The 23,659-nt window shown below is 40.4% G+C and overlaps 1 protein-coding gene across 32 annotated transcripts in view; it reads right to left on the reverse strand.

Moving 5' to 3' along the window:
• clasp2 (cytoplasmic linker associated protein 2) overlaps nt 1-23,659 on the reverse strand; it is a 358,037-nt gene that overhangs the window by 41,279 nt on the left and 293,099 nt on the right. For all 32 annotated transcript variants that reach the window (XM_080193660.1, XM_080193667.1, XM_080193651.1 and 29 more), the window contains 3 exons: nt 10,747-10,890; nt 8,480-8,589; nt 2,801-2,957 (listed from right to left, as the gene is read on the reverse strand). In XM_080193660.1, coding sequence (XP_080049786.1) covers nt 2,801-2,957; nt 8,480-8,589; nt 10,747-10,890 — 411 coding nt within the window. The remainder of the gene's footprint in view (nt 1-2,800; nt 2,958-8,479; nt 8,590-10,746; nt 10,891-23,659) is intronic.

Genomic DNA, 23,659 nt, shown 5'->3' on the forward strand with positions numbered 1-23,659 from the left:
AATCCCACCCAAGCCCTATCCTCATATATTTTACACACTATTCCCTCTAACCTAAGCTTCTCAGGACACTAAGGGGCAATTTAGCATGGCCAATCAACCTAACCCGCACATTTTTGGACAGTGGGAGGAAACCCACATTGAGACGAGGAGAATGTGCAAACTCCACATAAACAGTGACCCGAGCCAGGAATCAAACCTGGAGCTGTGAAGCAGCAGCGCTAACCACTGTGCTACTGTGCCGCCCCAAGTCTTGACAAGGCAGATCTGGAAAGGAAGTTTTCTCTTCTGGTGAGTCCAGTATTAGGGGACACTTTTAAAATTAGGAAATGCTCTTTCAGGACAGATATGAGCACTGCAGGTTTTTAGATTCTAAGAATATAGACCATCAGTTTCTGGGGATTTGTCTTAAGTTTTTGGTCTTAAGTTTCTCCAATACCTTTTCTCTGCTGATATTAATTGCTTTCATTTCCTCACTTTTTATAGCCCCTTGATTACCCTCTATTTCTGGCATGCAATCTGTGTCTTCGATTGTGAAGACAACGCACAAATAGTTGTTCCATGCCTTGGCCACATTCTCATTCCCATGATAATTTTGCCTGGCCCTACCTTGAAGGGGCCAATATTTACTGAAGTTACTCTCCCTTTTATATACTTCTAAAAGGTCTTACAATCTTTTTATATTGCTGTCTAGTTTTTTGACATACTACTTTTCTCTTTTTGTCAACTTATTGATGACTTTTTTCTGGTTCCTAAAACTCTCCCATTCCTCAGACTTTCTTTGAAACATGACAAGCCTCTTGTTTTAATCTAATACTATCCTTAATTTCCATAGTAAGCCATGGATGGAACTTCCTTGCACTTTCTTGGAGTTTAATTTTGTTGAAAACTTTGAATCATTTCTTAAAATGTACCATATCTTTCAGTATATTTACCCAATTAACTTTAGCCAAAGTTCCCCTTATACCTATGTAACTGGCTTGGTTTATGAAGATTCTTGTTTTGGACACAAGTATGAATATAGAATAAAATTGTTTTACACTCACTATCTCACACCTCCCCGCACCACCACCAAAGGATCTTTTCCTATGAAATTACTAATGAACACTACCTCGTTAAAAAATAACAGTTCTAAAATAGCTTTGTCCCCCATTGGTTCCACAATGTATTGTTGCTATATTTAATTTGATCGGTTAGAGGTATAGTTGAATGCGTCTGCATTTAGGTAACTTTCAATGTTTTTGGGATTTAGCAATTTATTTGAGTACATGAATCTTCTGAGGGGGGAGAATCAATTTAACAAGGAATGTAAGCTTATCAATGTACTCGTGCCTTAATTCAGAGTTTGTTGCATAGTTTGAGAAGGTGGCAACTTCATTTTTCTGGGTTCTAGCTATCTTTGACCATCCAACATGACTTATGAACTTGTGCAATTGAACACAAGGTAGCAATTTAACTAGGAACACACGGCAGCAATTTAACATGACACTCCTATAAACTACAAATGGATGGGAGTTGAGCACTTGAACCATCCATTAAGTCTCAAGAACTGAAACAGGCAGTGAACATAATGAAGTTTTTAGTTTCTCTATCAAGAGATCATAGGTATAAGAGTAGGTCATTCAGTCCATTTAGTCACATCATTTCTGACCTATACTTCAATTGTATTTAACTAATCTGTACTCAAGATCTCAATTAATAAAAATCTATTGATCTCAGTCATAAAAATTTCAATGACCCAGCATCCACAACCTTTTGTGGTGGGGGAATTGTGGGAGAGCATACCAGGCAGGAAGTACCTAAATTTATTAACTTTGATCTTTATAATTCTTCGTTTGAAAAAGTGCTGCTGGATTTCACTCAAAATGATTTAGCTCTAATTTTAACATTATGTCCAATTGTGCTGGGTGCCCACTATTACATCAGTTACTATGTATCTACTCCACTGAATCCTTTTATTGGTCTTTAAACCCAAGATCAACTGGTTGCAGAGAAAATCATATTGATTATAATTTCTTGTTATAGTCAGGAAAATAAAACACAAGAATTACCACTATGAATTTATATGCTTTATGTATGTATTGTTGGATTACATAATAGCCTTTAAAATGCTTGGCACTATGCATTTTTAAGTGTGTTAGCATCATATCATCTGAATACATTACTTCTTCCTTCTGATTTAATTTAGAGATTGTCAATCCCCAGCCTGTGGGATAAATCTGACTTGCTTGGCAATTGTAAAAGCAGCTTCTAATTGAAGGAAATTTATTTTGAATACCTTGCCAGTGGAAACAACTGATTTGCAATTCACATTTTTCATGAGTGATATTCACCAAAGGTCATCAAGACTTGTCTTAGTAGGCTTATAACCGCACATCATGCTATACTCGTTCAAATTCAAGGTACAAATATGAAATAATTATTTTGCAAGTCAAACTTGAAATTTTGGAATCCTTGTGGTTAAAAATAAATTTGCACTGAAAATTCAAGCAAGACTATTTCATTACAGAAAGTTTTATTACAAAGCCTGATGTACTGGTTAGATAACAGGAGTGAATGGATGATTTTTCTGCTCCTCAGTAATAGTGCTGATGTGAAGAGTAGCACTTCAAATACTGACCCAGTTTAATTGATTTAATAGACAGGTTAGGAATTGACATCATTTCCCAATGAATCATTATATTTGCGGCCATTTTAAGGGGGAAGGGCTGAGAGGAACAAGCTTTACATATTTTTTTCATGGCTTCTAAATTGGCATCAACTAAGCTGAAATATCTTTCATAGAAATACTAGAAGTACTCACCAGTTCCCCATCCTCATCTTTTGCAGCATCCCGTCGCAAAGGTTCATTCATTTCTTCTTGACTAAGGAGACTAAAGTTCTGGATTGCTTCAGTCATTCCTCGAAGAGAGCAGTATATTTCTTCTGAATTCATGTTCTCTGCGTCATAGTTAAATGCACTATTTACAGAACAAAAAGTATGAACCGTCAAAGTTTTACTGCAGAGGTTTTGGTTGATTAAATACTGGTTTGGCCACAGCTGGAATACTGGACATTGCAACTCAGGAAGGCATCCTCCCTAAGGTTCTTTGAGATGCTGCTGAAGAGTTTTACAAGAATGCTTCCAGGAATCGTAGATGTTAATTACATGGATAGAATAAAGAAGGTGGAGAGTAGATATGATAGAGATGTTCAAAATAATGAGAAACTGGACAAGAGTAGATATGGAGAAACTGTTCCCAATGGCACAAGTTTGAATTGATTGATAAAAAATCTCAAAGGTAAATGTTTTATGCAGCATGTGGTTACTTAGCTGAGACATACTTCACGAAGTGGAGACAGATTCAGTAGTGGTTTTCAAAACTGAACTATACATGAAGGGGAAAAAAATTATAGAGTGAGGGAAAACAGCAGGAGGATAGCTTATGAGACATTAGAACAGATGACCAAAATGTACAAATGGTAGATTTTGAGAAGAGTTCTAAAAGAAGAACCTAACAGGAGCATGAGTAAATCATACAGCCCTTTAAGCTGGTTCTGCCATTCAATACAATCATGTCTGATCTTTGGCCTCAATCCACTTTTCTGCCCACTTTCTCTCTCCCTCAATTCCAAGAGATCAAGCATTTGTATATCTTAGCCTTAAACATATTCAATGATGCATCTGTTCCGAGATGTAGAATTCCAAAGATTCACAGCCTTCTGAGTGAATCAACTGAAAATGAAAAAAATGTGCAAGTTAGAAAAAAGGCAGAAAAATGGCACTAGGTGAAGTTCTCACAAGAGTCAAATGGCCTCCTCCTGTGCTGCAACCATTTAACAAAGCAATTTCTTCTCCTCTCAGATCTAAACAATCAATTCCCCCCTTCAAGATTCCCAAGGGAAGCAACCTGGCAATGTCTACCTTGTTAAGCCCTTTGGAATCTTCCATGTTTCACTGAAATAACCTCTCGTTCTTCTGAAGTCCAGTAAATAAAGGCCCTTTTTTCCCAGTCTTTCATGATAAAACCCTTTCATCTCAAAAGCCAATCTAGTGAACCTTTACTGCACAACCTCCAAATAAATATTAAAACTGCACAACCTCCAAATAAATATTAAAACTGCACAATACTCTGGGTGTGGTTTTCACAAAGCCACATTCAATCCTTACTCTTATACTGATGTACCTTTGCAACAAAGGCTGACATAGAATTTGCTTTCTTCATTGCAAGGTATACCTGTATGCTGACTGTGTTTCTTGTACAAGTACACCTGAATTGTTCTGAACATAAATTTTCAAAAGTTTTTTTTATACTTCTCAAAAATATTCGGATTTCCTCAGCTCATGATCAAAATGAATTTCACACTTCGCCACATTAAATTTAATCTGTCACCTTATTGCACACTCACTTAGCCAATCTAAATTACTTGACAGCCTTTGTCCCCTCCTTGCCACTTGCTTTCACATTTAGCTTTGCCTCATCAGCAAATCTGGCTGCAATACGCTCTGTTCTTTCACTCAATGCTTTTATACAGTTTATAAATAATGATGGATCTTTTGTAAACAGATGGAGGGCCCAGCACTGATCTTTGCAACACTCCACTAGTCATATGCAGCCTGCAAAATTGAAAATGCTCATGCATCCCTAGCTCTTTGGTTTCTCTTTGTTAACCCATGCTCTATCCTTGCTTCACCTTCACCTTGTGGCACCTTCCTTCATGTGTACTGTACGAAGGCAATTCTTTGGCTCATTACGTGATGCTTTGTTCAGAGCCATTTTCTCGGCAGTTTTTGTCAGTGGTGGTTTGTCATTGCCTTGCACTCTCAGGGACAGGTCCCCAAGTCCATTTCACTTGAAATGAAAAAGGAACTCGTGCTATTGATGTTAATCTGAACCACATGCTAATCATCTAGCCAACTCAGCTCACCAGCTGGAATCTCCTGAAGGTCTTTTGAAAATCCAAATATATTACATCAATTGGTTCTGCTTCATCTATCCTGCTAGTTGCATCCTCAAAAAGGATGACTCAAATTTGTCAAACACAACTTCCCTAACGGAAAAATAGTTCAGTGAAGGAGTGCAGAGAAGTTGAAAAGAACAATGTGTTGAATGGGAAGGGGACATTTTTCAGTTACTAATGCATCAAGTTCCTTTGACAGATGAGTAGCAGTAAAACACGATACGTAGAACAAAATAAATAAACATGATTTTGTTTTTTATCAAATCTGATGCAGATGCTACCAATCATTAGCAGACACTGAAGCCAATGACTGGAGTATAATTCCAAACGTGACTGTGGTCAACCACACCTTCTGCAGGTAGCCATTCTTCATGGCTACCTGCAGAAGGTGGCATAGGTTCGATGATAAACCCATGAAGGAGAGAAGTGACAGAAGTCCAGTCAAGTCCAATCCTACCTGCAAATGTTATCAAAAAATGCCACCTTTTAGATGAAACATCAGGGCAAGGTCTCATCTACCCTCTCAGGTGGACATAAAAGACCACTGAATTTCAAAGAAAAGCAGGGATTTTTTTTCCCCCCATTGTCCTGGCCAATATTTATCTCTCAACTAACGCCAATGGAACAGATTATTTAATCCCACACTGCTATTTGTTGAAGCTTGCTGATTCAGTTTGTCTGCAGTTTTAGTATTACAAATTTGACTACACTTAAGGACAAGTATTTAATTGGCTATAAAACACTTCGGGACATCCTGAGGTCATTAAAAAAAAGGCATTATATAATGCAGTTTTTTTTACATTGTTTCTTTCTAATCTAAAGAAAATAGTTCACTCATCTCCTCATAAGAAACATAGCTTTGTTCAACAAAGGACAGTTGGTGGTTGGGCAATTTTTAAGAGTACGGTAGCGCAGTGGCTATGTTATTGAGCCAATAATCCAGAGCCCTGGACAAATAATCAGAGCATGAGAGCTCAAATTCCATCATGGCAGTTCGAGCATTTGAAGTCAATTAAAAATATGGAAATAAAAAGTTAATATCAGTAAAAGTGGCCATGAAGCTGTGACCATTATTAAAAACTCAACTGGTTTACTAACGTTCTTAAAAAAAGGAAACCTGCCACTTTCTAATGGTCTATCTAAATTTGACTAGTTCCGTATCAACATGGTGGATCCTTAAGTGCCCTCTGATATGGAAAAGAAACTCAACCAGTTCTAACACAACTCACTATATCGTGACAATTATGATACTGTCAAGCGCAATGAGATGGCTATTTTCTCTCCACAGATGCTGTCAGACCTGCTGAAATTTTCCAGTATTTTCTGCTTCAGATTCCAGGATCTGCAGTATTTTGCTGTTATCTTAATGTTTAATTACAAGGTCAAGCATACATTCCAAATATTTGTAAAGGCAGCACAACAGCACAGTGGTTAGCACTGTTGCTGGACAGCTCTAGGGACCTGGGTTCGATTCCTGGTTTGAGTCACTGTCCATGTGGAGTTTGCACATTCTCCCTGTGTCTGTGTGGATTTCCTCTGGGTGCTCTGGTTTCCTGCCACAATGTGGGTATGCCGGCGTTGGACTGGCGTAAACACAGTAAAAAGTCTGACAACAAGTTGTCAGACTTTTTCCTGCCACAATCCAGAGATGTGCAGGTTAGGTTGATTGGCTATGCTAAATTGCCCCTTAGTGTCCTAAGGTGCACAGGTTAGAGGGATCAGTGGGTAAATACGTAGGGGTACGGGAATAGGGCCGAGGTGGGATTGTGGTCAGTGCAGAGTCGATGGGCCAAATGGCCTATTTCTGCACTGCAGGTGTGAAGATGTACGAATGAAGTAACGGCATGATGGGAAAATTGGTTAATTATTTGGTACAAAATAAGGAAAACTGATTTTGCATAACCTAAGACATAAGACTGGAGAAGGTCAAGACCTGATAAGACTGACTCCGCATAACCTAGGGCTGGTCAACCACACCTTCTGCAGGTAGCCATTCTTCATGGCTACCTGCAGAAGGTGGCATAGGTTCGATGATAAACCCATGAAGGAGAGAAGTGACAGAAGTCCAGTCAAGTCCAATCCTACCTGCAAATGTTATCAAAAAATGCCACCTTTTAGGTGAAACATCAGGGCAAGGTCTCATCTACCCTCTCAGGTGGACATAAAAGACCACTGAAGACAAGGTCAGGTCAGGGATGAAGGAGTCATTGACCTTCCTCTGTTCTATAAAAGGACAAGATAAAGGTACGACTGATGAGACAAAGAGTTCTAAGAGGTCTGCAGGTTGTACCACGATTTATGATAGTGCTTATGACGCTATTACTGATCAAATTTCTGAATAAGCTCTGGTCATGCAAACGGATAATGATTATGTATAAATACTGAACTTACTCTTTATGTAAGGGCAGACCTGAGGAAGAATTAGCAAGTCATAACGATGGCTCCCTGAACTCACGTTTTTGCCAATACTGCATGCAGTCTTTCGTAAATAAAGACAAGTTATTTTGTTGGAACGAACTTTGTTGAGCCTTTCCACCACAGTCAAGAAGCAGGAAAATTTCCACTTCAACACAGGGTTTCTATGAGTTGATGTTGCTTTTAATGTCTTTGTTTCAGCAAGTGTTTTAACTTGAAATCTTGTTATGTGATTATTTGAATTTGTCATAAGGAATTCAAATATCATTTTAAAAGTTATCACTCTCATTGTTGGATCACAACACTTAGTCTGCTATGGAAATTGTCTTTTGATTGTGACTTTCAGTTAGAAGTATTGGGAGAGATCCCAAATTGTAACAGTAAACATGGAAAAACTTAAAATTTCAAGTTTCTAATTTACCCCCTAATCAGAGATTCGTAATGTCTTCAATAAAGTTAAAGGTAGTTTTGCTTTTCTGCACTGCATTTTCAATGTTGCTTCCAGTTTTAATCTCGCTCGTGGAACAACGTCAGAAATTCTCATCACATGCAGAAACAAGAGGGTTAGTCTACCAGGTTTATGAATGAAACAATATAGCCAGATCACAGTTACATTTCGTATCCTCTGAATTGTTATAGTTAAATGTGAAATTCTATCCATGCTACTCCATAGTAATATGAAGGATGCAATTCCCAACTTGAATGCTCGCAATATTTCTAATGCCCAAGGTGAAGCAATGGGCTTTGCCACTCCTAAAGTCAGCTCAGTTCACTATCAAATCTGCCATTGTTCAGGTCTCCTACATTCTCCATTAAGATTTTCAACAATAACAACTCGTCATCTATATAATGCCTTTAATGTAATAAAATGTCCCAAGGTGCTTCAAGGAACGTTATAAAACAAAACAACACCGAGGTATTTAGGTAATTCCTAAATTGCACAAATTCATGTAGGTTACTAATGTGAGTTTCAATACAACTATATGTTAATTAATGCTTCCAATTATATCTACCTATATCAATGGCTAAACACTGCAAAAAAAATGTTTGAAATTATGCTTAAATGTGAGTCTGCAGGTTTATTTAACAATAACTAACAGTGTCTTGCCTCTTATATTCACATTACCTTGGTGGTAGAGTATTCTGAGTTGTGTTGGTTGGTGAAGTGAGGGGACTGCTCCAACCTGCAGGAGAACGTGGTGTGCTTCGTGCTATAGAACTGTTGCCAGATCCTTGCTTTATTAAAAGAAAAGTTAAATGCAATTAACATTTAGCAAAACAATTTCCTAATTTTATCTAAAGCAAAAACTAACAAAAATGATTAGGTAAACATCTTGAAAAAATATATATTTTTACAGTTCATGATCTTACATAGTTTAGTAGTTACAGACAGATGACCAACAGGCTATCATTTGGTCATTTCCAACATTATTATATCAAATACCACAATACATGCATCTCACTGCCCCATAAAATGCCATTATACTTTAGCCAAAAGCACTATGTTCAAGATTATAATTAAAGTTAATTGACAGCAGCTCATGTGTATGACATGAGGATGTGTGGTTCCTGCTGTAAAACTTAACAGCATAGAGACCTTCCAGCCTATCACATCTCTTTATTAGGAAAACTAGTCCAATCTAATTCTCTTTCTCCTTTTCCAGTATTCCTGTGCATCTTTCTAGTTCCTGCTTAAAAAATATTTATGACTTCATCAGGTACTTGCCTGTAAAGGCATTTTAGGCTAATCTCACTTCTAAGATTTATTTTAGATGCTGCTGAACTATAACCTCACTAATCAGTGAAAGCTATTGAATCCTTACTAATTCTTGAGATATCTATCACATTACCTTTTAACCTTCTCTGATTCAATGAAACTTTCAAGTCTTTCTTCTTTAACTGCAACCTCTTAGCCATAAAAGTCTAGTGTTGATGTAGCAAGGAGAATTTCAGAAGACCTGTACAAATTGGGTGTGTTGCGCAACAAGAGGGTGGGGGCTTGGAAGAGTTTAAATTACTTTAGCAGGGGGTGGGGTACCAGGATAAAGCATGAGTGTGAAGATACAATGTGCACAAAAGACTGCAAGAAACGTACAGCATTAGAATAAGAACAAGTTCAGAAATAGGAAGGATCAAAGAGTGTAAATGCAAGGTACACGGAGATGAATTTGGAGTGCACATATAAATGTATGGAATGCAGTCACTAAGGATCCTGAGCTGCAGGCACAAACAGCCACATGGGATTATGTCAGCAGCAATAACAAAGACCTGGTTCAAACAAGAAAAGGAATGGGCATTTAATATTCTTGGCTTCTATTTTAATTATTTCACAAGGTGTGGGCATCATTAGCAAGGTCAACATTTTCTGTCCAATCCTAACTGCCCTTCTTCACATGGTCTGCAGCACCTTTTGAATTGCTGCAGACCATGTGAAGAAACTTCAGTGCTGTTAGCAAGTGAGCTCTCAGTGATGACAGAGGAACAGTCTTGCCCTTCCAGGTGGAAGAGACTGCAAGTTTGGGTGGTGCTGAAGAGATACCTTGTTAAGTTGATGCAGTGGATTTTGTACATGATGTATACTGCAGTCAAGGTGGTGGATCGAGTAAATGCTTAATTCGGTGGACGGGGCACTGATCAGTCAATTTGCTTTGTGCAAGATAGCATTGAGCTTTGGATGTTGTTTGTGGTGCACTCATCTGAGCAAGCTGGAAGTATTTCATCACATTTTGACTTGTCCTTTGTAGATGGTGGAAAGGCTTTGGGGATCAGAGGGTGAGTCTCTGCAATATATCAGGCATCAGATCTGCTTTAGTAGTCACAATATATATGTCACACTTTTGAATATCAGGGAGGGTGAGTGTTACCTGAAAGCCGTATTTCAGGAAGTGGTCACACTACTTGTGATAGAATCTTCTGGTTTGGGAAGTGGTCGGTGACAAGAGGGTGTGACTTCAGCTAAGGCAGCTAAGGGGACCCAGAAGGCAGGAGTGCAGAACTGTCAGCCACTACAGTTGTCCAACAAAGGCACATCTATCCCAGTTGATCCTGCAAAGTCCTCCATGCTAACACCAGTAGAGGAAAGGTACATTTCCTACAACAGTTATATATCTTGCATACGCTGATGTCAAAAATAAATCACTTCGGAAGTTTATCTATCTCAAATTGGATGATTGAACTATGCATGCTTTAATTAAAGCAATGTTCAACAAACGATCCCGTATGTACACAGTCAGTTGGAAAAAAGTGTGCTTAAAGTTGCAGGTCTGATAACAGCATGAGCAAAGCTTATTCAAGTTTTGTTCTTGCATTTCATGACTGTCCTGATGCTTCAGTGTTCAACACTTGGGAACTCGTAGAATTAACAATTACCGTAATGATTGCAATAAAAAATACCTGGGTAGCGCTGGCTAAACTACGAAGGTGGGTTTGAAGAAGTTTGGTGGCTCCATCCTGGAATGTTTTGGGTAGAGCTCCAAGCAGCATGCTGAACTCTGGAGTGTTGAGTTGAAATAGGCATATCAAAACTGCTTGAGCTGCCTAGGAGAGGAAGAGGAAAAATTAGTTCCACCTAACACCATACTTAATCTGCTGAGCGTTTCTCCAGTGCCACATATATCTATCACTAAAACGTAATCAAATATATTTTTACTTAAAGGAGTAGTCTTTAACCGACATGAGAAGTCAAAATTTTGATACTATATCATCAACCATTTTCAATTTCAACCAATGAACTACATTTTACCAATTGCAACTGGTAAAAAACTCGATTTGCCATTTGCAGCAGGGTCTCGGTAAATGATCTATTACTCACTAGGTTGCAGCTATTAAAATTTGACCTAAATGTAAACATTAGAATGATGGGCAAAGGAAATTTATAACAATTCCTAGGTCCTCAAGATTTTCTCAACAATCTGTTTTCCCTATTGGCTGACACAATTGAAAAAGGGCTGCACTGTCACAGGTGCCAACTTTTGAATGACAGTGAACTGAAGCCCTATCAAGGCACTACAAAATACAACACAAAATTCTCAGAGTACCCTATACATGAACAATACTCATTGTTCAAACATCTCCAAAAATAAATTATCTTCTGATTTAAAACAAAAACTGATACACGCAGCAGTTTTGGCAACATCTGAAAAATAAAGTGAAAGTTTTGGGTTGGTGACCCGTGAGTGTCCCACCCGTGAGAACCGTGAGTGCTTAGAGATGCAATAATCTTTAAACAAGGAGGAAAAGGTGTGCGGGAGGACAAATCAGAGTTGGTGTCGAGCAAGATTTAGAATCACAGGTGACCATTTAAACAGTGATTTATTTGAGCTTCAACTTGGTATACTGCATTTGCTGCCCATGATGTTATCTCCTCCAAATTGGGATGGCAAAACGCAGAGTGGGTGTTTGTTTTGCAGAACATCTTTACTCAGTCCATGAGCTTTCAGTTGCCAGGAAACGTCTTGGTGTTCTGGTTAACATTTATCCCTCAAACATCCTAACTACACCAAGATCATCAGATCCTTTAGTCCACTGATGTTTGTGGGACCTTGCCGTGTGCAAATTGTTTGCCATGCTATCTACACTACATCAGTGACTCCATTTCAAAAGCACTCTGTTGACACGAACACACCTTGGGACTTTGAGGCCACGAAAGACATTATATAATTTCAAGGCAATGGTAGCATACTATTAATTTTACTGGATGAATAATCCTAAACTCTGGAGACACAGGTTTAAATTTTGCAAGAGTTAAGGTATAAAAGTTCTATTTAATAAATCAGGGAAAAAAAACCTAGTCTAAGTAACAGTGACTATGAAACTACCAGACTGGTGTAAAAAAAAAATTCACTCATGGAATCCCTATATTGCAAAAGGAGTCCATTCAGCCCATCAAGTGTTCACTGACTCTCCGACTGTGTATCTTACCCAGGTCCAACACCACCCCACCCCACCCCCGCCACACACACACACACCCCCCCCCCCTACAGCCGCATGTATTTACCCCATTAATTCCCCTAACCTTCACACCTTGGGACATCAAGGGGCAATTTAGCATGGCCAATCAACCTAACCTGCACATTTGGACTGTGGAGGAAATCCAAAGCACCTGCAGGCACAGGGAGATCATGCAAACTCCAGACAGTCACCCAAGGCCGTAATTGAACCCAGGTCACTGGCACTGTGAGGCAGCAGTGCTAACCACTATTCCACCACTAATGTCCTTTACAGAAGGAAATCTGCCATTATTACTTGGTCTAGCCTACTTACAACTACAGATAAAATCTTTGGAATCAGGTCACATCCAGTTCAGGATGGTGGTGGACAATTAGATAACTAACGAGATGATGTGTCTCCATGAACATCTGTATCCTCAATGATGGTGCAGCTCAGCATTTCAGACCTCCCCTACCCCAAACTATACAAGTACAGCTAGCTACCTGATAATATATAGTTATGCCTTGTCCTTAAAAAAAAAGGACAAATCCAATCTATCCAATTACCATTCAGAATAATATCAGAAGGGGTATGTCTGCTGATCATTGTACAATATTTCAGCTCCATTTGTGACTCCTCAAATAATGCCCAGGTGCAGCAAGACCTGAACAACGTCCAGACATGGGCTGTGGCAATTGGTATTAATGCCGTAAGTGCCAGGCAATGACCAACTCTAATAACAGAATACAACCATCTCCCTTTTCGCATCTGACAGCATTAGCATTGATGAAACCCTTCATTAACACTCTGGAGGCTATCATTGACCAGAAACTGCATTAGACCAGTCACAGGGCTAAATGGTCAGAGGTTGAGAATTCTGCAATGAGTTCTTGCCAACTCTCCAAAGTCTATCCACAATCCAAAAGCACAATTCAGACTATGATGGAATGCTCCCCACATGCCTGGATAAATAGGGCTTTAGCATGATCCCAAAAGTTCAATACCATCCAGGAGAAAGCAACCTGCTTGTACCACCATAAGCATTCACTTTCTTCACAATGGCATGGGGTACCACCGACAATATGCACTGCAGCAGTTCACTGAGATTCCTTTAACTGCAGCTCAAAACCTGTGACTTCATCATCTATGATGTGCAGATGCCAGCGTAGGACTGGGGTAAACACAGTAAGAAGTCTCACAACATCAGGTTAAAGTTCAACAGGTTTATTTTGTGGCACAAGCCACAAGCTTTCTGAACGCTGCTCCTTCATTAGGTGAGTGGGAGTCCTGTTCACAAACAGGACATATAAAGGCACAAACTCAATTTACAAAATAATGGTTGGAATACGAGTCTTTAGAGGTAATCAAATCTTAAAGGTACACATAATGTGAGTGAAGAGAGGGTTAAGCACAGGTTAAAAGAGATGTGCACTGTCTCTAGCCAGGACAGTTCGTGAGATTTCACAAGCCCAAACAAGTCGTGGGGGTTACAGATAGCATAACATCAACCCAAGATCCCGACTATTAGTTTCTGCTCAGTGATTCTGGGTTGTCGTATGTCGTGAAGACTATTTTGAAGAACGCTTACCCGAAGATCAGAGGTTGAATGCTTGTGACTGCTGAAGTGTTCCCCAACACTCCTGCCTGGTGATTGTTGAGCAGTGTTCATTTATCCATTGCTGTAGCATCTGCATGGTCTCCCCAGTGTACCAAGCCTTGGGACATCTCTTCCTGTGGCATATCAGGAAGACAACGTTGGTTGAGTTGCAAGGGTACGTACCATGTACCTGGTGGATGGTCTTCTCACATGAGATGATGGCATCCGTATTGATGATCTGGCATCTCTCAGCATCTGAAGGTGTCTGTTGCGACCCTCCTCATCTGAGCAGATCATGTCTATATTTGGAGGGCTTGTCCCTAGGGGATGACTTCTTTAACGTGTTTAGGGTGGAAGCTGGAGAAATGGAGCATCGTGAGGTTATCCGTGGGCTTGCAGTACAGTGAAGTGCTGAGGTTAATGTCCTTGATGGAATGCATGTCCAAGAATGCAACTGATTCCGGAGAGTAGTCCATGGTGAGTCTGATAGTGGGATGGAACTTACTGATGTCATCATAAAGTTGTTTCAGTGATTGTTCACCAAGAGCCCAAAGGGAGAAAATGTCATCTATGTACCTAGTGCATAGCACTAGAAGGTCCTGTGCAGTGAAGAGGTCTTATCCGAACCTGTGCATGAAGATGTTGGCATATTGAGGGGCAAATTTGGTCCTCATGGCTGTTCTGTGTGTCTGGATGAAGAACTGGTTGTTGACGATGAAGACATTGTGGTCCAAAATGAAGTGGATGAGTTATAAAATTGCATCTGGGGATTGACAGTAGTCAGTGTCGAGTACTGAGGCAGTTGCAGCAATGCTGTCATCGTGGGGGCTGCTGGTGTAGACCGCCGAGACATCCATTGTGACAAGGAGTGCTCCTGGTTCAACTGCTCCATATGTGCTGAGTTTCCGTAGGAAGTCCACAGTGCCACGACAATAGCTGGGGGTTCTTTGTACAATGGGTGTCAGGATGCCCTCAACGTAGCCAGAGAGGTTCTCGCACAGAGTCCCATTGCCCGATATGATGGGATGGCTAGGTGTGTTGTATTTGTGCATCTTCGGGAGGCAGTAGAGATCTCCAACGCGGGGAGTACATGGGATGAGAGCACGGAGGGTGCTCCGAGGGTCCGCTTCAAAAGGTCTCGATCAGTCTGTTGAGTTGATGGTTGTGTTCTTTGGTCGGATCTGCGAGTAACTGTAGTGTTCCTCACTGTTCAGTTGTCGGTACAGTTCTCTGCAATAATCTGTTCTGTTCAGTATGACAGTGGTCCCTTTGTCTGCTGATTTGTTGACAATGTAAAGTACAGTAAAAAGTCTGACAACACCAGGTTTAAGTTCAACCAATTTATTCGATAGTAAACTCACTAGCTTTCGAGGGGTTTCCCTCTTAAGAGCTAGTGAGTTTACTATCAAATAAATCGGTTGGACTTAAACCTGGTGTTGTCAGACTTTTTACTGTGTTTACCCCAGTCCAACGCCAGCATATCCACATTGTTGACAATGTTGCCGTGGATCTTGAGTGTGCTGATGGCATCGTGTTGCGCTTAGGTAATGTTCAGGGCTGTCTTGCGAGTGCATCTGATAAATCTGGCATTGATCGCATTGACGACATCAACAAGTTCCATCTGACCGTGACTCATCGATTAACAATTCCGATGCGCCACAGCGAAAAACCGCACCAACCTCCTCAGAAGACAAACACGGGACATGGTGGACAAAGTACCCTTCGTCGTCCAGTTCTTCCCCAGAGCAGAGAAGCTACAACATCTTCTCCGGAGCCTTCAATGTGTCATCGATGCAGATGAACATCTCGCCAAGGCCATCCTCACACCCCCACTTCTTGCCTTCAAACAACAGCACAACCTCAAACAGACCATTGCCCGCAGCAAACTACCCAGCCTTCAGGAGAACAGTGACCATGACATCACACAACCCTGACATAGCAACCTCGGCAAGGCGTGCCAGATCAACACGGATGCCATCATCTCACGTGAGAACACCATCCACCAGGTACACGGTACATACACTTACAACTCAGCCAACGTTGTCAACTGATTCGCTGAAGGAAAGGATGTCTCGAGACATGGTACACCGGGGAAACCATGCAGACGCTACGACAACAGATAACGGAACACCGCTCGACAATCACCAGGCAAGAGTGTTCTCTTCCTGTTAGGGAACACTTCAGCAGTCACAGGCATTCAGCCTCTGATCTTCGGGTAAGCATTCTCCAAGGCAGCCTTCACGACACACAACCCAGAATTACCGAGCAGAAACTGATAGCCAAGTTCCGCACGAGGATGGCCTCAACCGGGATCTTGGGTTCATGTCACACCATCTGTAAACCTGACGACTTGCCTCGGTTTGTAAAATCTCACTAACTATCCTGGCTGGAGACAATACACATTTCTTTAACCTGTGCTTAACCCTGTCTCCACTCACACTGTTCGCACCTTTAAGACTCATATTATTAACCAGTATTTTGTAAATTGAGTTTGCATCTTTATATGCCCTGTTTGTGAACAGAACTCCCACTCATCTGATGAAGGGACAGTGCTCTGAAAGCTTATGCTACCAAATAAACCTGTTGGATTTTAGGTGTTGTGAGACGTCTTACTGTTCATCATTTATAACAGGGTTTCCCAAACATTTCTAGCCATGGAACCTTTTTGACCTCCAAATAATAATTAAGAAGCATATTTATTGCATTGAAGAGCCAAACCACAACAAAAATTATTTTTGCACAATATGCACAAACATATAAAACACTAATTTTCTCTTTTATATCAGATTACTTTAATTAAAATGTTCTCTTATTAAAAAATGTACTGGGTTTTAGCTTTTGTCATTTTTAATGGAAGAGTGTTGCTGCTCCTTTGGTCAAAATGGGAAGTGAACCGCTAGAAATGCTGGCAACTCATATTGGACACATACTTTCATGTCTACCTCGGCCCACCCACTCTCATCTCCAATGCCTGCAGGCTCTCACTCGTACCCACTCACTTTCTCCACGTATGTCAATATGACCATTACCTACAGAAATTGAAAATAGTTGCTGAGTTGTTGTTGGGAAGTTATTTTTCTTTAGCTTCCTGCAACGTCTCAAAGAATTTTGCTGTTCTTCGTCATGCTGATTTTATCAAATCTCAAATATCGAGCGCCTTTTTTTGTCCTGAATGCAGCAGTGAACAATGCAGCTGTGCAACATTTAGTTGGAATGGAAGATAGCTATATTTCATCTTTTCAGGCTTTTCTTCAATGTGCTAAAAGGGAGCAGAAAATTCCTGAGCGAATGTTGGTATATCGTTTTCCTGTTTGATAGAGTACAATTCTCAATCTCTTGCAGTCTTCTGACTTGATCAGTCTTGCTTTGCAAAGGTTTCATGATCCTGACAGTGGAACTGTCTGACATGAAGACCACATCCAATTACTTGCAATCCTGGAAAGCTGCCCGTCCCACTTTGCTGATCTTGTCTTCCAGTGAAAAGACAAGAGCTGAGAACACAAAGGGAGATTGAATCCTTCATAACAGTAACTTGAGGGTGGAGAAAGAGTATGAGTTGGATATGATAAAGGAGGTTACAGAAGTTCAAAATTTAATTTGTTTAAGAAATAGATTAACATTATTTTAAAAATATTATACTGGGGGTGTGTGGCATAAGGGTAGTAGTTATGGTAACGAAATGGTGATTTGCCTCATGATGTAAAAGTGATAAGTTGTAAGCTAGAGACTCTGTAGAGCAGATGGAATTGTTTGTATGCAAATTAAAGTTTATTAGTCACAAGCAGGCTTACATTAATACTGCAATGAAGTTACTGCGAAAATCCCCTAGTCGCCACACTCCAGCGCCTGTTCGGGTACACTGAGGGAAAATTTAGCATGACCAATGCACCTAACCAGCATGTCTTTTGGACTGAGGGGGGAAACTGGAGCATTTGGAGAAAACACACACAAACACAGGGACAGCGTGCAAACTCCACACAGGGAGTGATTCAAGCTGCGAATTGAGCCCAGGTCATTGGCATTGTGAGGCAGCAGTGCTAACCACTATGCCACTGTGACACCCCTAAGAGAGATGTACTTATGTATCAGTTTGTCATGCATAGCTTAGGCCACCAGACAAGTCACAAAACAAACTGAGCTATACAACTGTTGCTACATCATGGAGCTGCATCGGCAACATTTGGACAACTACAACGTCAGACACTATTCCAGCTTTGCTTATTTTAAACCTATTTTGTGGGAGAAAATTCACATAAAAGCACTTAACCCAAGTTAAGCTCTGTAGATGGATTTAGAACATTTCCACCAATTGGAGAAAGCAGAGCTGAGTGTAGACTTTAAGAACAGTAGATGAATCACAGAAACAAGGGTCGGCCATTCAGTCCCATGAACATCTTTTGCCAATCACATGACTGTTGTACACGTCAACTCCGGTTACCCTCATGAATCATGTCCTTAAATGTATGTAATAAACAAAATTTTATCAATCTTGGTCATGAGCATTTTAATTAATGCAGCATGGTGGCTAAGTAGGAAAGTGATTACGTTACTGGACTAGTAATCCCGAGGCTTGGACTAATGAACTACGAGTTCAAATCATATCATGGCAAGTGGGAATTTAAATTTTGTTAGTTAAATTAAGTAAAATGCTGGAATAATCTGGAATATGTTAGTATTGGTGACTAGGAAACTACAGGATTGTTGTAAAAATCCATCTGGTTCACGCCTGTCCTTTGGGGAAGAAAATCTGCCAATCTTTTTCAGTCTTATATGACTGCACACCCATAGGATTGTGTGTGACTCTTAACTGTCTTCTGAAGTTGTCTAACAAACTCAAGAACACTTGTGGATGGACAATAAATTCAGCCCTCATCTTTGAGGCCCAAAGAACAAGGAAAATTACAGCACAAGAACAGGCCCTCTGGCCCTCCAAGCCTGCACCGACCATGCTGCCCGATTGAACTAAAACCATATCCCTCTATTCCCATCTATTCATATATTTGTCAAGACGCCCCTTAAAAGTCACTACCATATCTGCTTCCTCTACCTCCCCCGGCATTGAGTTCCCTTGTACATCTCCTTTAAACCTTGCCCCTCACACCTTAAACGTGTGCCCCCGAGTAATTGACTCTTCCACCTGGGAAAAAGCTTCTGACTATTCACTCTGTTCATGCCTCTCATAATCTTGTAGACTTGTGAATGAACGCACACAAAAGAGATTTTTGAAAAAGTGCCTCGTTCTTCCAATGGCTTAACTCTAAATGGCTTAGCTCTAATTTTATGATTGTGGCCCATGTATCAGATGCTCCCACAAGAGGCTAAATTTATTCCAACAAGTCCTTTCATTATTTTAGACATCTCAATTAGATCACACTTGAACGATATATTAACAATATAATCAATATAATACAAGCTAAGTTTTGTAATGCCATTGTATAATTTAACTCAAAAAGGCCAGTATTCTTCTGGTGAATCTGTAATATATGCTTCAGCAGGTGCTGTAACCAAGTCTGTAATTCAGGTGGGATATTAAAGCTGAATTCAAACTCAAACATAATTTGTTTCCCTTCGTAGTACAGTTCCTTTGAGACAAAAGCTAACATTCCATTAACCTTTCCGATTATCTTTTGTACTTTGTCCATTGCTTGCATTGAAGTGCACAAATTTATTTTCTCCTCCACAATTCTGAGTTTCTCACCATTAAGTGAATACACCAATGTTTTAGATGCAAAATGGGTGACTTTACATTTCCTTGTATTGAATTTCATCCTCTAGTTTTGTCTATTTAAGTAACTTCTCATGTTTTTGTAACAACTTACTCCCTTTTGTTCAATTTACTATGTCTCCCAACTTTGTGTCACCTGTAAAGCTGGATGCACAACTCTCTGCTCCATTATATTTGATACACTAGGTGAAAAGCTGTGGTTCCAGGATATATCCCTTACAAATAGCAACTGTCAGATCCTGAAAATAAGAGGTACACTAACTTTATCCTTACTCTCTGACTCCTACTTCCCAAATAATTTCCTATCCATCTTGCAAGGTTAGGTTCAAGTCCATGTGCTTCTATGTTTGCTAACAATCTCATGAGATATATAGGTACTTCTTTATCAACCATCAAATGAAATTAGTCAGATTTACTCTGAAAAATTTGTATCGATTCAGCCTGATCACTTCACACTTATCCAAGTACTCAGTCAGTTGATCCTGGCAACAGGGTAGATTGGGAGAAACTATTTCCACTATTTGGGAAACCAAGGACTAGAGGGTAGTCTAAAAGGTAAACCTTTCAAAGTGAAATGCAAAGGGTGGTAGAAGTTTGGAATTCTCCTCTGTAAATTACAATTGATATTGAACGAACTACTAAAATTAAGACCAAAATGGATTGATTTTTGTTAGATAAAGTTATTAAGGGATAAGGAGCAAAATCAGGTATATGGCGTTAGGTCACAGAACAACTATGATATGTCCGAATGGCTGATGGCAGTTTGTTCAAAGGGCCCTTTAAACTAAATTAACGCATGCATAGCTGATCAAAAAGAACCAACTTTTGTCTCATAGGAAACATTACATTGGCATTACAGTATTTCTTTAAACCTGGAAAACATTCTGCATCTGAAACAATAATAGGAACTGCCAAGAATTTAGTCCATTAAATCTTCCTATCTATCCTTTTCACTCAAGTTGGCTTTTTTTATTAATCTGTGATTTTGATGTTAAACCTATGGAGGTGTCAAGTCATCCATGCTGAACCCAAGAAAAACAGATTAGAATTATTTTTAAATGTTGAGAAACTAAGAATTAATGAGGGTCAAGGAATTAGCAACCCATGTAGAAGAATCATGAAAAGCTAGTGGACAAGTACAAAGAAATAATTTGAAAAGCTATTGTGATATTGGCTTTATGGCAAGAGGGCTTGAAGGGAAATTGTGTTACAGTTGTTGAAAGCTCCAGTTATGTCCCTTTTGGAGTACGGTGTTAAGTTCTGGGCAAAATACTCAAGAAATAATATACTAGCCTTGGCGGGTGCAGCTCAGATTCCACAGGACAATATTTCAGGATGAAAGTTTTTTTTTAAAAAATTCCTCTTGGAATGGGAGCATTGCTGTTCGGGCCAGCATTTACTACCCATCCCTAACTGCCCTCGAGATGATGTGGTGAGCTGCCTTCTTAAATTGCTGCAATTCATCTGGTGCACCTGTGTCCACAGTGCTGTTAGGAAAGGAGCTCCAGAGTTTTCACCCAGTGACAGTGAAGGGACAATAATGTTGTTTCAAATCAGGATGATGTGTAACTTGGAGGAGGATCTGCAGATAATCAGTTCCCATGCATGTGCTGCCCTTGTTCTTCTGGGTGGGAGAGCTGTGGGTTTAGAAGGTGTTGTTGATGGAGTTTAGGTGGGTTGCTGCTATGTATTTTGTAGATGATTCATCATGCAGTCACAGTGTGCTGGTAATGAAAGGCGTGAATGTTTAAGGCATTAATATTAGTGGATGTTGTGCAATCAAGTGAGTTACATTGTCCTTGATGGTATCGAGCTTCCTGAGTGTTGTTGGAGTTGCACTCAAAAAGGCAAATGGGGAATTAAGAAGCGAGATTGGATAGATTGGGGTTGTTTTCTTTGGAGCAAAGGAAATTGAAGGGGGACATGATTGCAATGTATCAAATTTGGGAAGAAACTTGTCCCCTTGGTTGAGGGATCAATGAATAACAGGCACAGGTTTACGGTAAAGAACAGGAGGTTTAGAGGGGATGCGAGGAAAAACATTTCCGCCTAAACAGTGGTGGGAGTCTGGAACTCACTACCTGAAAGGATGGTGGAGGCAAAGATCCTCATAACATTTAAGAAGTTTAGGTGTACACTTGCAATGCCAAGGCATACATGGCTCTGGGCCAAGTGCTGGAAAATGGGATTAGAATAGTTAGTCACTTGTCTTTGACTGGCACAGACACAATGGGCTGAAGGACCTTTTTCAATGCAGTATAACTTGATGACTCTTGACTTATGCCTCGCAGATGATGGAGAGGCTTTGGGCAGTCAGGAGCTGAGTTACCTGCTGCAGAATTCTCAGCCCCTGTCTTGCAACAACAGTATTTGTGTCTTTCGTCAATGATAACCCCAGCATGAAGATGATGGTAATGCCATTCAAAGTTAAGGGGAGATGGTTAGATTGTTGTTGTAAATGGTCATTGCCTGGAATTTGGGTGACACAAATATTACTCGTCATTTATCACCTCAAACTTGAATGCTGTCCAGATATTATTATATGTGGACATGGTCTGTTTCATCATCTGATGAGCTGTGAATAGTACAGAACACTGACCTTACAATAGAGGAAGTGCATTGATGAAGCAAATGAAGCTGACAGGACTGTGTCCTCAGCCCACAGGAACTTCTGCAGCAAAATGCCGGAGCTGAGATGATTGGCCTCCAACCATCTTCTATTATGCTAGGGATAACCCTGACCAATACTGACCCTGAACCTCGGGTCAGTAGTTTTAGCTGGGGGAAGGGTAATTATGAGGCTATTAGGAGAGAATTAGGAAGCATAGGTTGGACTAGGAGATTACAGGGACTGGGAACGTCCGAAATGTGGAATTTTTTCAAGGAACAGCTACTGCGGGTCTGCAATAGGTATGTCCCTGTCAGGCAAGGAGGATTTGGTAGGGCTAGGGAACCGTGGTGTACTAAAAAACTTGATTCGTTGGTTAGGAAGAAAAAGGAGGCTTATGTTCGGATGAGGCTTGAGGGCTCAGGTAGTGCATTAGAAAGCTTTAGATTGGCTAGGAGGGAGTTGAAGAGGGAGTTAAGAAGGGCTAAAAGAGGACATGAGATGACCTTGGCTGATAGGATTAAGGAGAATCCTAAGGCGTTCTATAGGTATGTCAAGAACAGAAGGTTGGTTAGGGCAAGATTAGGGCCAGTTATAGACAGTAGAGGGAAGTTGTGTGTGGAACCGGAAGAGATTGGAGAGGCATTGAACCAATATTTCTCTTCGGTGTTCACGCAGGGGGACATGAATGTAGCTGTGGAGGTCACTGGGGTGCAGGGGTGTAAAATAGAAAGTATTGCAGTTGAAACCGGGGATGTGCTGGATATTCTAGAGGGCTTGAAAATAGATAAGTCCCCTGGTCCGGATGGGATTTACCCTAGGATTCTCTGGGAGGCTAGAGAGGTGATTGCAGAGCCTCTGGCTCTGATCTTCAGGTCATCGTTGGTCTCTGGTATAGTACAGGAAGATTGGAGGACAGCAAATGTTGTCCCATTGTTTAAGGGGAACAGAGACTTCCCCGGGAATTATAGACCGGTGAGTCTTACTTCTGTTGTGGGCAAGGTTTTAGAAAGAATTATTAGGGATAGGATTTATAGTTATTTGGAGAGTAATGAATTGATTAGAGACAGTCAGCATGGTTTTGTAGCAGGTAGGTCGTGCCTTACTAACCTTATTGAGTTCTTTGAGAAAGTGACCAAAGAGGTGGATAGGGGTAGGGCAGTTGACGTGGTATATATGGATTTTAGTAAGGCGTTTGATAAGGTTCACCATGGTGGGCTTCTGCAGAAAATGCAGATGTACGGGATTGGGGGTAATCTAGGTACTTGGATCAGGAATTGGCTGGCAGATAGGAGACAGAGGGTGGTGGTTGATGGTGAATATTCGTCATGGAGTTCGGTTACGAGCGGTGTGCCTCAGGGATCTGTTTTGGGGCCACTGCTGTTTGTAATTTTTATTAATGATCTGGATGAGGGTATAGTTGGGTGTATTAGTAAGTTCGCTGATG

This window comes from Carcharhinus amblyrhynchos, chromosome 8, assembly GCF_965287045.1.
Source record: "Carcharhinus amblyrhynchos chromosome 8, sCarAmb.v2.hapA, whole genome shotgun sequence".
NCBI classification, from domain to species: domain Eukaryota; kingdom Metazoa; phylum Chordata; class Chondrichthyes; order Carcharhiniformes; family Carcharhinidae; genus Carcharhinus; species Carcharhinus amblyrhynchos.